The sequence below is a fragment of the Pleurodeles waltl genome, chromosome 11 (assembly GCF_031143425.1).
Source record: "Pleurodeles waltl isolate 20211129_DDA chromosome 11, aPleWal1.hap1.20221129, whole genome shotgun sequence".
NCBI classification, from domain to species: domain Eukaryota; kingdom Metazoa; phylum Chordata; class Amphibia; order Caudata; family Salamandridae; genus Pleurodeles; species Pleurodeles waltl.
Genome location: NC_090450.1, coordinates 14,786,549 through 14,799,641, shown reverse-complemented (window position 1 = coordinate 14,799,641; position 13,093 = coordinate 14,786,549). Strand labels below are relative to the sequence as shown.

The 13,093-nt window shown below is 42.7% G+C and overlaps 1 protein-coding gene across 2 annotated transcripts in view; it reads right to left on the bottom strand.

Annotated features, from left to right (window-relative positions):
• Positions 1 to 13,093, bottom strand: part of MASP1 (MBL associated serine protease 1) — a 250,759-nt gene that overhangs the window by 127,810 nt on the left and 109,856 nt on the right. For both annotated transcript variants that reach the window (XM_069212804.1, XM_069212803.1), the window contains exon 9: positions 6,672 to 6,809. In XM_069212804.1, coding sequence (XP_069068905.1) covers positions 6,672 to 6,809 — 138 coding nt within the window. The remainder of the gene's footprint in view (positions 1 to 6,671; positions 6,810 to 13,093) is intronic.

Genomic DNA, 13,093 nt, shown 5'->3' with positions numbered 1-13,093 from the left:
CAATCTTTTACACTCTTAAAAACTGTGTTACATTGTTCGTATCAATAGCCTGTTACATGCCTGCACTGTTAACTTTCTTGGTTACTCTGTTACCATACAAAGCCTACCTCACTCTGGCACTGATAAATTCCTGTGTTACTGTTGCTTTACAGGGCCTCTCTCACTCTGGCACTGATAACTTCCTGTGTTACTGTTACTTTACAGGGCCTCTCTCACTCTTGCACTGATAACTTCCTGTGTTACTGTTACTTTACAGGGCCTAACTCTCTCTTGCACTGATGACTTCCTGTGTTACTGTTACTTTACAGGGCCTAGCTCAGTCTTGCACTGATAACTTCCTGTGTTACTGTTACTTTACAGGACCTAGCTCACTCTTGCACTGATAACTTCCTGTGTTGCTGTTACTTCACAGGGCCTAACTCTCTCTTGCACTGATGACTTCCTGTGTTACTGTTACTTTACAGGGCCTAGCTCAGTCTTGCACTGATAACTTTCTGTGTTATTGTTACTTTACAGGGCCTACCTCACTCTTGCACTGATAACTTCCTGTGTTGCTGTTACTTTACAGGGCCTAAGTCACTCTTGCACGGATAACTTCCTGGGTTACTGTTACTTTACAGGGCCCATCTCACTCTTGCATTGATAACTTCCTGGGTTACTGTTACTTTACAGGTCCTACCTCACTCTTGCACTGATAACTTCCTGTGTTACTGTTGCCTTACAGGGCCTATCTCACTCTCGCACAGATAACTTCCCGTGTTACTGTTGCTTTATATGGTCTATCTTACTCTGGCACTGATAACTTCCTGTGTTACTGTTACTTTACAGGGCCTCTCTCACTCTGGCACTGATAACTTCCTGTGTTACTGTTACTTTACAGGGCCTCTCTCACTCTTGCACTGATAACTTCCTGTGTTACTGTTACTTTACAGGGCCTAACTCTCTCTTGCACTGATGACTTCCTGTGTTACTGTTACTTTACAGGGCCTAGCTCAGTCTTGCACTGATGACTTCCTGTGTTACTGTTACTTTACAGGGCCTACCTCACTCTTGCACTGATAACTTCCTGTGTTGCTGTTACTTTACAGGGCCTATCTCACTCTTGCATTGATAACTTCCTGGGTTACTGTTACTTTACAGGTCCTACCTCACTCTTGCACTGATAACTTCCTGTGTTACTGTTGCCTTACAGGACCTATCTCACTCTCGCACAGATAACTTCCCGTGTTACTGTTGCTTTATATGGTCTATCTCAGTCTTGCACTGATAACTTCCTGTGTTACTGTTGCCTTACAGCTCCTACCTCACTCTGGCACTGATAATTTCCTGTGTTACTGTTGCCTTACAGGGCCTACCTCACTCTTGCACAGATAACTTCCTGTGTTACTGTTGCTTTATATGGTCTATCTCACTCTTACACAGATAACTTCTTGTGTTATTGTTGCTTTGTATGCTTTATCTCAGTCTTGCACAGATAACTTCCTGTGTTACTGTTGCTTTATACAGTTGGAAGTCAGACAGACTTCCATCAATGCAGTATCAGTTCCTGGATGCTGTATCTTTGAGGTGAAATGTCTGCTCTTAGGTTCTGGTATTTCTGAAGCCCGCGGGTCCCTTATTCCAACGCGTCAATGGTGTCTTCTGTGACATCTTCAGCAACCTGTGCTGCCGGTGGAGCGACGAGCCCGATGCCAGGTAACAGGACCCTAGGGGGCGTGCGACAACAGTGTAACCTTCTTCTTACCGCCCTGTGATCAATATGACGCGGCAGCTGAGGACTGACTCTCGTCGGCTTCTTGTGCTACTGCCAGAGATGGGTCCCTGTGAGCCTCACCTAACGCGACGCGCAGGCTGGAGGACATTACACAGTGACGTCAGGCGTGACGGGGGCACTTCTTTAATGCTGCTACCTCAGTCTTCGATACAAAATACAACTTAAAAAAGAAGAAAGGCCGGGGGAGGGGCCGTGACCCCAAAACACACGACTAAGAGAAATGTTGAAATCTGGCAACTGTGAGGAAGAACTGAAGGTACCTGCAGATACTATTATCAGCATTATCTTCATCATCACCATCATTACAATTATCAGCATCCTCGTCAACGTGATCATCATTATTATCATTACTATCTTATTAATTGTTACTAGAATTAACATTATTGCAATTGATAGTATCATTACTATCCTTATTACTAATATTAGCTTTATCATTATCATTACTATCTTATTATTGATCATTAAGTTTATTTGTATTTTAATTATCATTTCAATTCCTTATTAGTCAATATTTGTCTTTTTATTATTATTATCAGTCCTTGTTAATAATTATTTTTATTATTATTACTAGTCTTAATTATATTAATATTTATTATCATTATAATTACTATCCTTATTAATAATAATTTTTGTTTTTATTATTTTCATTTTTATTAGCATTACTATCCTTAGTATGAATCATTTTTATTCTTATTATTGTCATTAATATCCTTATTATTAATAATTATTTTTATTGTCATCACTATACTTATTAATTATTAGTAGCAGTTGTATTATTATTATTATTATTATTATTAATAATAATTATAATAATAATAATAATAATATTATCATTATTTTACCATCATCTATATTATTAGCATTATTATTATGGTATGGCACTTTGAATGTGTGCGGTTCGTGTCACGTGGATGCTCAGGATCTCAGTTTTAATTATTTGTCCCTCTTGGTTGCCCCTGAGGAGGAAACGTCTGAAACCCTCTTCTTGAAATGTAGGATACGCTCAGCACGTGAAGCTCTTGGACTATTGTTTAAGCCTCCAAATGAAATATTCTGTTTCAGGATTTTTATATTTTTTAGGGTTTTTTAAGATGTACATGGATTGTCTTGTAGTGTGTGTGAATTTATAAAAGAATGTGCTTCTATTCCAGTAACCATAGGGTCTGTCTGATCATATATTGATGCGCTGTATAGATAACAGACTGTAGCACAGCTTTAAGAGCTGATACAGGGATGCACTGCATATGTAACTAATATGGATTGTACATTTCCACATGTAAATCGCATGTTAACGTGGATTTTATTCGACTGAGTATGTATTAATGTTGTTTTTATATATATTGAACTGTTTTATGTGGATCTCCTAGGACTTCCAAATCATAAATAAACAGCCTTGAAGCTATTATTATTATTATTAATATTATTATTATTTTACCATTATCTTTCTTCTTCTTATTATTATTATTTTTATCATCATCATCATCAGCCCACTCAGTTCTTAAAGTATCTCTCCGCTCCCAGCCAGCTGAGGGTCGGACCAGCCTGGTACACGCCCAGAGACCCTCAGGTCCAGCGGGGTGAGCTAGTACCCGCGGACAGCCCAGATAGACAATCCATGGGAATGTGACGCATGGGATAGATTCCACCAAGCACCGGATAGATTCCACCACGCACCTGATAAATTCCACCAAGCACCGGATAGATTCCACCACACATCGGATAGATTCCACCACGCACCGGATAGATTCCACCACGCACCGGATAGATTCCACCAAGCACCGGATAGATTCCACCACGCACCGGATAGATTCCACCACGCACCGGATAGATTCCACCACGCACCGGATAGATTCCACCATGCACCGGATAGATTCCACCACTCTTTACAGGTGCCACACCATTTGCTATTAGAGAAGTGGTAATGACACTGCATGACGGGGCGATCCTCCAACGACACATTGAAACGGGGGTGTTTCTGCAATGACAGGGAGGTGCCCATCATGCAAGTCAAGGTACGTATGTTTTCTAGGCACATGTTCCCTCTACAGAAAACAGACCAGAGCAGCGCGCATCCCAGGAGGACGTGTGCAGGACGTGGCCCGCCTCTAAGATTCCCTCCCTTGTGCCTCCTTTCTCTTTTAAAAGCACTGCTTGGGAGTTATCAGGTGTTAGTTGATCACCAGGTGTAGGAACATCTCTGGCTCCTAACAGGGTCTTCCTTCCACTGGGAATGTTAGAGTAGCTTCAAAGGTACAACTGCAGTGGGTTTGAAAACAGATAGGAGCTGCACTTCTTGGGGATGGCAGGAGAGAGAGAGAGAGCGAGAGAGAGAGAGAGAGAGAGCAATTGTCTCCTTTTCCTTCCCTCTTCTTGAACCTCACTCCTACAGTCCCTTGTGACACCATCAAGGCTTCCTTTTGGCCAGCATAGTCACAAGACTGGTGGTCACATGATACAGCTACTCTTCAGAAGCAGAATCCCCAGGGCTACTGCACCTGGCCCAGGTATCTGAGCAGGTGACTCAATGTCAAATGGGCAACACTTGTCTTTTAGGACGAAGAAGGCCTTGAGCCCGAGCCCCTTCCACTTGGAGGACCCTGCAGCCCCTCTACAGCACCCTTTCAATAGGCACTTCCATCAGTACTTTACACCGGGGTCCCCACGGGGACATCCCTCGGTCTGACCACCTCACAAAGCAACACAAAGAAAAGAGGGCGCCGAACCCAGGGTTCTCCAGCGGGGCAGAGTGAAACAATGAATGAGGAGAAATTTGTACATTGAGCAAACACCTCAGTGTACAAATATCACTTCTCAAACCACTCTACCAGGTCAAAGAAAACAAAAAGTTATCTGTTGAAGAGATAAGCTTTTAACAATTTTCTGAAACTTTCAGAGTTAGGTTGGGCATGAAGGGAGGTAGTTATGGTATCCATTCATGGTAGCCGTTCAGACGAGAGACAACATTCTCCATGTCTGCATCTTTTATATTTCTGTACATTGATCAAATGTTGATATTTTGAATCCAAAAAACGAGGTGGAGAATTCTAGGAGACCATGGTGGACATGTATGAGCCAGGTACTTTCCAGGAGACCATGGTGGACATGTATGAACCAGGTACATTCCAGGAGACCATGGTGGACATGCATGAGCCAGGTACTTTCCAGGAGACCACGGTGGACATGTATGAGCCAGGTACATTCCAGGAGACCATGGTGGACATGTATGAGCCAGGTACATTCCAGGAGACCATGGTGGACATGTACATTCCAGGTACATTCCAGGAGACCATGGTGGACATGCATGAGCCAGGTACTTGCCAGGAGACCATGGTGGACATGTATGAACCAGGTACTTTCCAGGTGGACAAGTATGAGCCAGGTACTTTCCAGTAGAACATGGTGGACAAGTATGAGCCAGGTACTTTCCAGGAGACCATGGTGAACATGTATGAGCCAGGTACTTTCCAGGAGACCATGGTGGACATGTATGAGCCAGGTACTTTCCAGGAGACCATGGTGGACATGTATGAACCAGGTACATTCCAGGAGACCATGGTGGACATGCATGAGCCAGGTACTTTCCAGGAGACCACGGTGGACATGTATGAGCCACGTACATTCCAGGAGACCATGGTGGACATGCATGAGCCAGGTACATTCCAGGAGACCACAGTGGACATGTATGAGCCAGGTACATTCCAGGAGACCATGGTGGACATGCATGAGCCAGGTACTTTCCAGGAGACCACGGTGGACATGTATGAGCCAGGTACATTCCAGGAGACCATGGTGGACATGTATGAGCCAGGTACGTTCCAGGAGACCATGGTGGACATGTATGAACCAGGTACTTTCCAGGTGGACAAGTATGAGCCAGGTACTTTCCAGTAGAACATGGTGGACAAGTATGAGCCAGGTACTTTCCAGGAGACCATGGTGGACATGTATGAGCCAGGTACTTTCCAGGAGACCATGGTGGACATGTATGAACCAGGTACTTTCCAGGTGGACAAGTATGAGCCAGGTACTTTCCAGGAGAACATGGTGGACATGTATGAGCCAGGAACTTTCCAAGAGACCATGGTGGACATGTATGAGCCAGGTACATTCCAGGAGAACATGGTGGACATGTATGAGCCAGGTACATTCCAGGAGACCATGGTGGACATGTATGAGCCAGGTTTTTTCCAGGAGAACATGGTGGACATGTTTGAGCCAGGTTTTTTTCAGGAGACCACGGTGGACATGTATGAGCCAGGTTTTTTCCAGGAGAACATGGTGGACATGTTTGAGCCAGGTTTTTTTCAGGAGACCACGGTGGACATGTATGAGCCAGGTTTTTTCCAGGAGAACATGGTGGACATGTTTGAGCCAGGTACATTACAGTACATTTGAAAGGCGTGGGTCCTCCAGCGCTTAGGTCCCTGGCTACTAAGTAGCACCCACTGATAATCAATGACTGCGATGAGGAAGAGTTGGACTAGGAGTGATGAAGATTGTTTATAGATATTATGGGTATTCCCTTGTAGCTAAAGTCATTGCCACATGTCTTGGAGAACACACAAGCTGGAGAGGGACCGCCTGTTGAATGGTTCACTGCTGAATGTGCTTCCTCTTTTCTGAAGACTGCATTTCTTTCCCTGAAACTACTGTTGTGTACTTTGGTCACAAACAGAAACACCCCTTCTCAAGGGTCCACTCACTGCACCTACAATGGTTCTGTTGCTCACCATTAAAAACAGACCTTACATTCAAGGACACTACCTGGTGCCCTGCATCATTCCTTCATCTCATCTAGAACACGCCTACAGAAGAGGTGCAAGGCATTTCTAGGCATCTTGTGGCTTATCTAACAATTTACAAACTGAGAAGTCATTCCCTGGTGGGAGGCCCTTACTGGTTATGTTCGGTTTCATCTCGTAGTACGGCTGCTGGCAGGAATATTGGATGCTTGACTGGTAGGTGGTACGGTGGTCGACAGTGAGGAAGGTCACATTCCCATTTTCCAGTTGTAAAGGTGCTTTGCAATCAACAACTGAAACAGAAGAAGCAGAAAACATCTTCAGCGTCAAGTGACGACATCTCTCCTACCCAGTCTGCACACCCTGCGGTAACTGCAAGCATGCACACGGTGTCTAGCTGGTGGCCAGATTCACCATCCACCAATACCTTTGTGTTATCAGTTGGTAAAGAAAGAAATCTACACCTACAGGTCATACAAGAAACATCTCATCTGGAATATTCTTGGATGGATCATTGAACTTTGACCACTCATCCTTGCCAATGTTTATCTGCTCTGCATACTAACATGGCGCTGATAATCTAATGCTTCAGAGGAATCGGAGTCATTTAGTAAAACACTTTCTGGGCATATTTATAGTTGTTTTTTGTACAATGCCTGCCAGAATTTAAAAACAGCTGTTCGATAAAGAAATACCTTTAAAAAGCTGCAACCTCACACCCTCAGCATGCAGCCTCTGCACAGGGTTAACAATGGGGGCAAATTTAAGTTGAATGCAAACTGTTACTAAGGTCTTCGGATGTCTTGCATCACAATAGGTTTTAGAGTCACATCATACATCTCCGAAACAAGAAGTATTCTGTGATCCTCCATACCGGTAATGAATGGTGATGCAAGATTGTGGGAAGCTTGAATTAGTGGCTCAAAATTAAACAATTCAACTCTTTAAATTTGTACAATGCTGATAAATCCATTCTTCCAAGAAGGGGAGTGCTGTCCGTGGGTGCGACAATCGAAGAAGGATATTTCCCAAAAATCCCCTGTGAAGTGGCTGTTGACTCTTCTGCTGTGCTGATATGTAGGTGGAAAGAAATTGGATATAAACAGTCACATTGACAAACACAAAACTTGTTTGCATGAAGTGGTTTGAACATGTACCATGAATTCAGACTAGCACATAGTTCTATTGTTTTAAAGCATCTTCGTGTAATGCAGATCACAACCCCCATCCTTTGGGATGACAAACTGCAACACATCTCCTTTCAAAGTGATTAGTGGTATGTGTATACATACAATGGTTTCAAGCTAATTGGTTAAGTAAGAAAATAACCAACCTACTGCAAACAGCTAATTACCCCTCCTGCGTCTACCCAATCAAAACCTATCACTGTTGAATACACATTCCTGGTTTGTGCTGATGGACACATCATACAAGAAAGTCACCAATGGAACCCTTTCACCTCTAAGTAAAGCCTTCCAAGACCAATCTTGAACCCATGAATCAAGATCCTCCTAGTTGTTTCCAAACAAAAAACACCACTGAAATATAAACATATTACTGGTAGCTCACCAGTTATCATTGGTCTTAATTCATCCAAACTCTGACCCTTTACTCTGAGACAGTGAGCTTGGCAGGATCACTGTTGACCTTCTCCTGAAGTTTGGTTATAAAGTTTGTATTACTTTCCCTCTCAATCCTCTGGTCTGGTATTGGGTAAATTAAACTGTCTCTTCTTCATTACCATATTAGTTTTAACCCAAAAAACTAAATGAATACCGCCATTGGCCACGGTCTGTTTGACAGTAACTCATATCTCTCAAACATCTCTACAACCCTCAGCACGGTGTTGACAGTCACAACAATATGTGGACCTTACTATATCCAGAGAAGATTGCATTGACCATAAGTCTGTGACCACAGAAACAAATGTGAAATTAAACTGAATCTTCAAACATTGATGAGATTACACACAACTGTGTGGGTGGTCAATTTAAGTAAATCAAAGAGTAAAAAACTCCTAGCATCAGACTTCGTCAAGCGGAATCATACTTATGGTTTCTGTAAGAAAAGCCACAACCTAGTAGAAAAAACAAATGATATTTGAATGCTAAATTCTAAGAGGTCACTTAACTAGGGCATCTAGGGATTCCTATTTTATTTTCTTTTGTCACTTGCTAATAGGGTACACAGTGCAGCGGCCACGAGGTGGTTGATGTAATGGTGTGTCAGAATCAATAACTAATAACTCGTCTCACTTAAATATCCTTTACAAAAAAAATCATTCTTTTGGGGATTGATTACATACTGTTAATTCAAATTGGGCAATATTGTTGTCAGTAATATTTAAAACACAATATTATTGTCCCTGTATGCTTGCTCCATACTGGGTGCTCCCATTTCCTAATGTTTTATCGTGATCCTAGTATGTTACCCTGTCGTAGGAAGGATTCTACAAGGCTGTCCTATGGAAATCCTATCACTGGGGCCAATGTATAGAGACATGGATAAGTATGTATGCCTTTACTCCTGTAGTACTTCCTAACATACTCTTAAATACCTTTGTGAATGAGCCCCAAGATATCTAAAATGGGAATACAATTGGAATTGTCTAGCAATTCCCATATGCAATATATATGGACCGAAAGCCCTGTGCTCTCTTTACACTTTTAGTACAGTTAGTAAATTCTATACATTTCATTTTACTTTAACCATATATTCAGTTTGCAGTGGCTGAGAGTTTAAATCTGTGGCCCCTCTTTCGTGAACCTACTGTCCCCTTTCAGTGGTCCTTGGGGTTGTCAGCAGCAGTGGCCTCCTGATCTCAGCAACCATGGAGGTCAGTGCTGTGACAATCACTCCTGCAGATAGACTAAGCCATTTCCTGAGAAACATTTACGCACCAGACAACCTTAACCCGAGCAGTTTTTCTATTAGCGACCGATGGAGGGACGAAAGACCAGCTCTGGAGCTTTCACACATGTCACGTCTTCAGACTAACTTGAGTTCCATGTTTTGAAAGAATTGTCGTCTTTCAATCAGTCCTCTGGGGAAGCCTCCATGCATTGCATTGGCATACTCCAGGGTTGAATTCATGAGTGAGTCTACAACTGATTTAGGGGAATCATTGTCCAGTTAGAGCAAGATTTGTTTAAACTATTGCAGACAAAAAAGGCTGAACTGAGCTCCTTCACTATGAGTGCCTCAAAGTTCAGATGTTCATCCCATACTAATCCAGAGTCCTTAATGGCTTCAAAGACTGGTGCTGGAGAGACCAAACAGTTGAGACAGTTGGGGAATATTGCTTTAAATTTGATAAACTGTTGGCAGCTTTTAAAAACAAAATATTTAAGTCTTCTGCTTTTCTCTGCAGATGGCGTATGACAGAGCCGGACATTTCTTCCCTCCGATAAGGTGTGTAGAATGCTAGAAAGTTAGTTTGGTTTATTTGAAGCAGCCCTTTCACTCAAGCGTAGCTTTCTTCTAAATCTGCAGCTAAGGTAATTGTGAGTTTGTTTTTCCGCCATCTTCTTTGCACCCTTTTACAGTGGCATTTGCCAGTTGTGTATGAAGGTAATGCCAAAAACTGGCAGAACTGTAATGGGCGAATGAATCTTCTGCACTCTAAGGACCCGATTCACAGAGGTGAACTTAGACCAAAAGTCTAAGTTTACAACTTTGGGTATTCACAAAGGTAAGTCATGAGTAGTATCTTGAAGTCTGCACTCAGTCTACGTTTACAACTTTGGGTATTCACAAAGGTAGGTCACGAGTACTATCTTGAAGTCTGCACTCAGGGCAGAATTTCTGCAGTCAAAATGATGCCAAGTTCTCAGTGTGAACCGATGTAACCTCAGCTCACATCAAGAAGAACATTCTTCGTGATCACCCCCATTTTAGAAGAACCTACTTCTTGACAGAAATGTGCAAACTATCTAACACCCTACCCAAGAAAATAAGGATGATCATTAGCGAGCTAGAAGACAGAAGAAACAAAAAACTGGCTTTGTGCCCAAATATGGCCCAACTCACCATAAGTTTATATGTTCCCAGGTCTTTACATGCCATAATGACGTTACCGTGAGCTAGGGAAATCCTGTTAGTTTCGACTGTAATGTGGACGGCTCAGTCCAGTGGATCAGGGAGCTGGTGGTCCTTGCCAAACAAGCTAAACCCCCCACCCCATGTCCTTCCAATGAACTGATGGGAACGCTCTCTTGGAACAAACAATAGTGGTGGGTTCTTGGGTTTTTCCTGACTGCGACAGTCCTGATAATATTGAGCCGGTGACGGCATCAGTGTCCTCACCCGTCACTTCTACTCACAATACCATTCATGCACTGATGGTGAGGAGTTGCATGCGTGGCTGCGTCTGTTCTCACACTCTCCACAGCAGATTGTGATTATGCACCTACCACTCTGTACAACCATCACACGCTGCACCCAACTGGTCCCATTAGGACAAACAGCAAACAACACCTTTTCAACCGTGCACTCAAAGGCGCCCAAGAGCCACGGCAAATCGGACAAGTGCGAGTAAATATATAAAGAACACATGGAGAGCAGCTACTTACTAGACAATCCAAAAGCTCAAACCACATGAAAAGGGTATTGTAAGATAATTCAGAGTTCTGTAACCGTATAAAGGAACTCAATGTTGCCCCTCTGTGTAAGGTGGTCAGTGTCCTGGCGCATTAAGGGGTACTGTAACCCGTGTGCTTCCTACGAGACCTGGTCATTGATAAGAGGAACCACAAAGTATGGGGACAAGGGAGCAGAATGTGTGGGAGAATACAGCTGCAAAGTCAAGTGATGCACTGACTATGCGGTACCAGGCAGACACAAAAACTGGAAAGAATGGTTGTTTTTAGCTTCTGGCACTTGCAAATTTAAAATAAAAATTGGAAGAAATGATAGGTCAGGCTTCATTAATATTAACACACTGAAATACATTTGCAGAAAGTTTCTTGGGGTTTTGCCATCAACACCAGAGGCTCAGCTCTAAAAGGAACAAAGACTTTAATCAATATTGTACGCAATTGCAAATGATCCAGCAACTGTTCAGTCGAGATTGATATTTAACTCTTAAAAAAGGTTGTTTTCCTTTTGGCTATTTAAGAATCTTTAGATGGTTCAGTTGAAGTGAACATACACAGAATCTGACACATGAGGATCAATTCCTCTATAATAGCTTTAATAAACTTCTCGGGCAACATTATATATGGGAATAGGTACCCCAGGCCGTACAATGTATGGATATTGAAAGTCACATAAGAGCTCTACGGCCAAATAGAAAAACTGAATTAAAGGACAGGTTTCTTTATAAGGGCATGGAGCTCTAAGCTCACTTGCAATATCCTTGGAATGTATGGCAGGGGTATTTTATTCCTTATAATACACAGTCACCCTTTCCTTCACCATCACTCTTCTGGCAAACCACATAAATCAGTGGAGTCTTGCCCTTGCATATGAAAGAGATAGGTTGGTTGCAGACATGAAAAAATTGACTCTAATGTGAAATTAAACACACTAAAAAGCAGTTAAAAATGTGCTGCAAAGCGATATTAGATTCAGTTTAATGTAATTCAGATTTTAAAAAGTGCAGAGGCACGGAATGTCTAGAAAACGTAGGGTGACCAGATTTTGACGTGCAAAATCTGGGATAGGTCAGACATAAAAGAAGGACTAAAGACTTTGAACTCACTTTTGTATCTCGCATGTCCCGTTTTTTGCGTAGCTTTGTGAATGTGTGGCTATAGATGTGTGTTTACACACACATGTACAAGACTACACATATAAAATTAGCTATGGCTTGACCTCCCACCCTGCACCCCACAACCCACCCCAAACCACCTCTCTCTGCTCCCCACTTCTCTCTCTGCTGGGAGGTACAGGGGACTGTGTTGCCTGACAGTAACAGATAAATTACTTTAATTATTTCATACTTTGTAGGGTCTTTAACTTATGCTTCCCTAGATGATCTGACCTTTGCCCCAAAAAGCGAGACATTTAGTTAATGATCTGAACCAAAAACCGGAACATTTATGTAACGATCTGACCTTTGTTCCAAAAACCGGGACATTTTTTTTAAATTAAGAGAAGCGTTAGGACACCGGAACAGTCTGGTCACCCTAAGAAAAATGTCCAGAGGTGCTATTTTTCGTCAACGATCTTTAGTCTGCAGAAAATAAACGTTGTTCTAAATATGCCCTTTCTGCTTCTCGCCGCTTTCAAAAACCAGATCAGAAAAATGAAAGGCCAGTTTCCGTCGCCAGCAGCTGGTGCGATGCTCCCAGACCTGCCTCCGCCTTGGCACCTGGCTCGAGCAGCAGGCACCGTGACGTCAGAACTCAGATGTAAGGATGCTGGGGTTTGACCAGGGATCCCAGGCTCCCGTGTGTTATAATGGGATCATTGCCAACTACCCACGTTATGGATCCCTAGAACAAGGCGGGAGTCCGCAGAAAGGATGAAGAACAAATAAATCAATGATAATTCGTTTAATAATGTCCATTAGCAGTCTGGGAACTTGCTTGTTGTAAGCAGCAGCAGTTTAGGACTCGTGTAAGGGTTATATTTA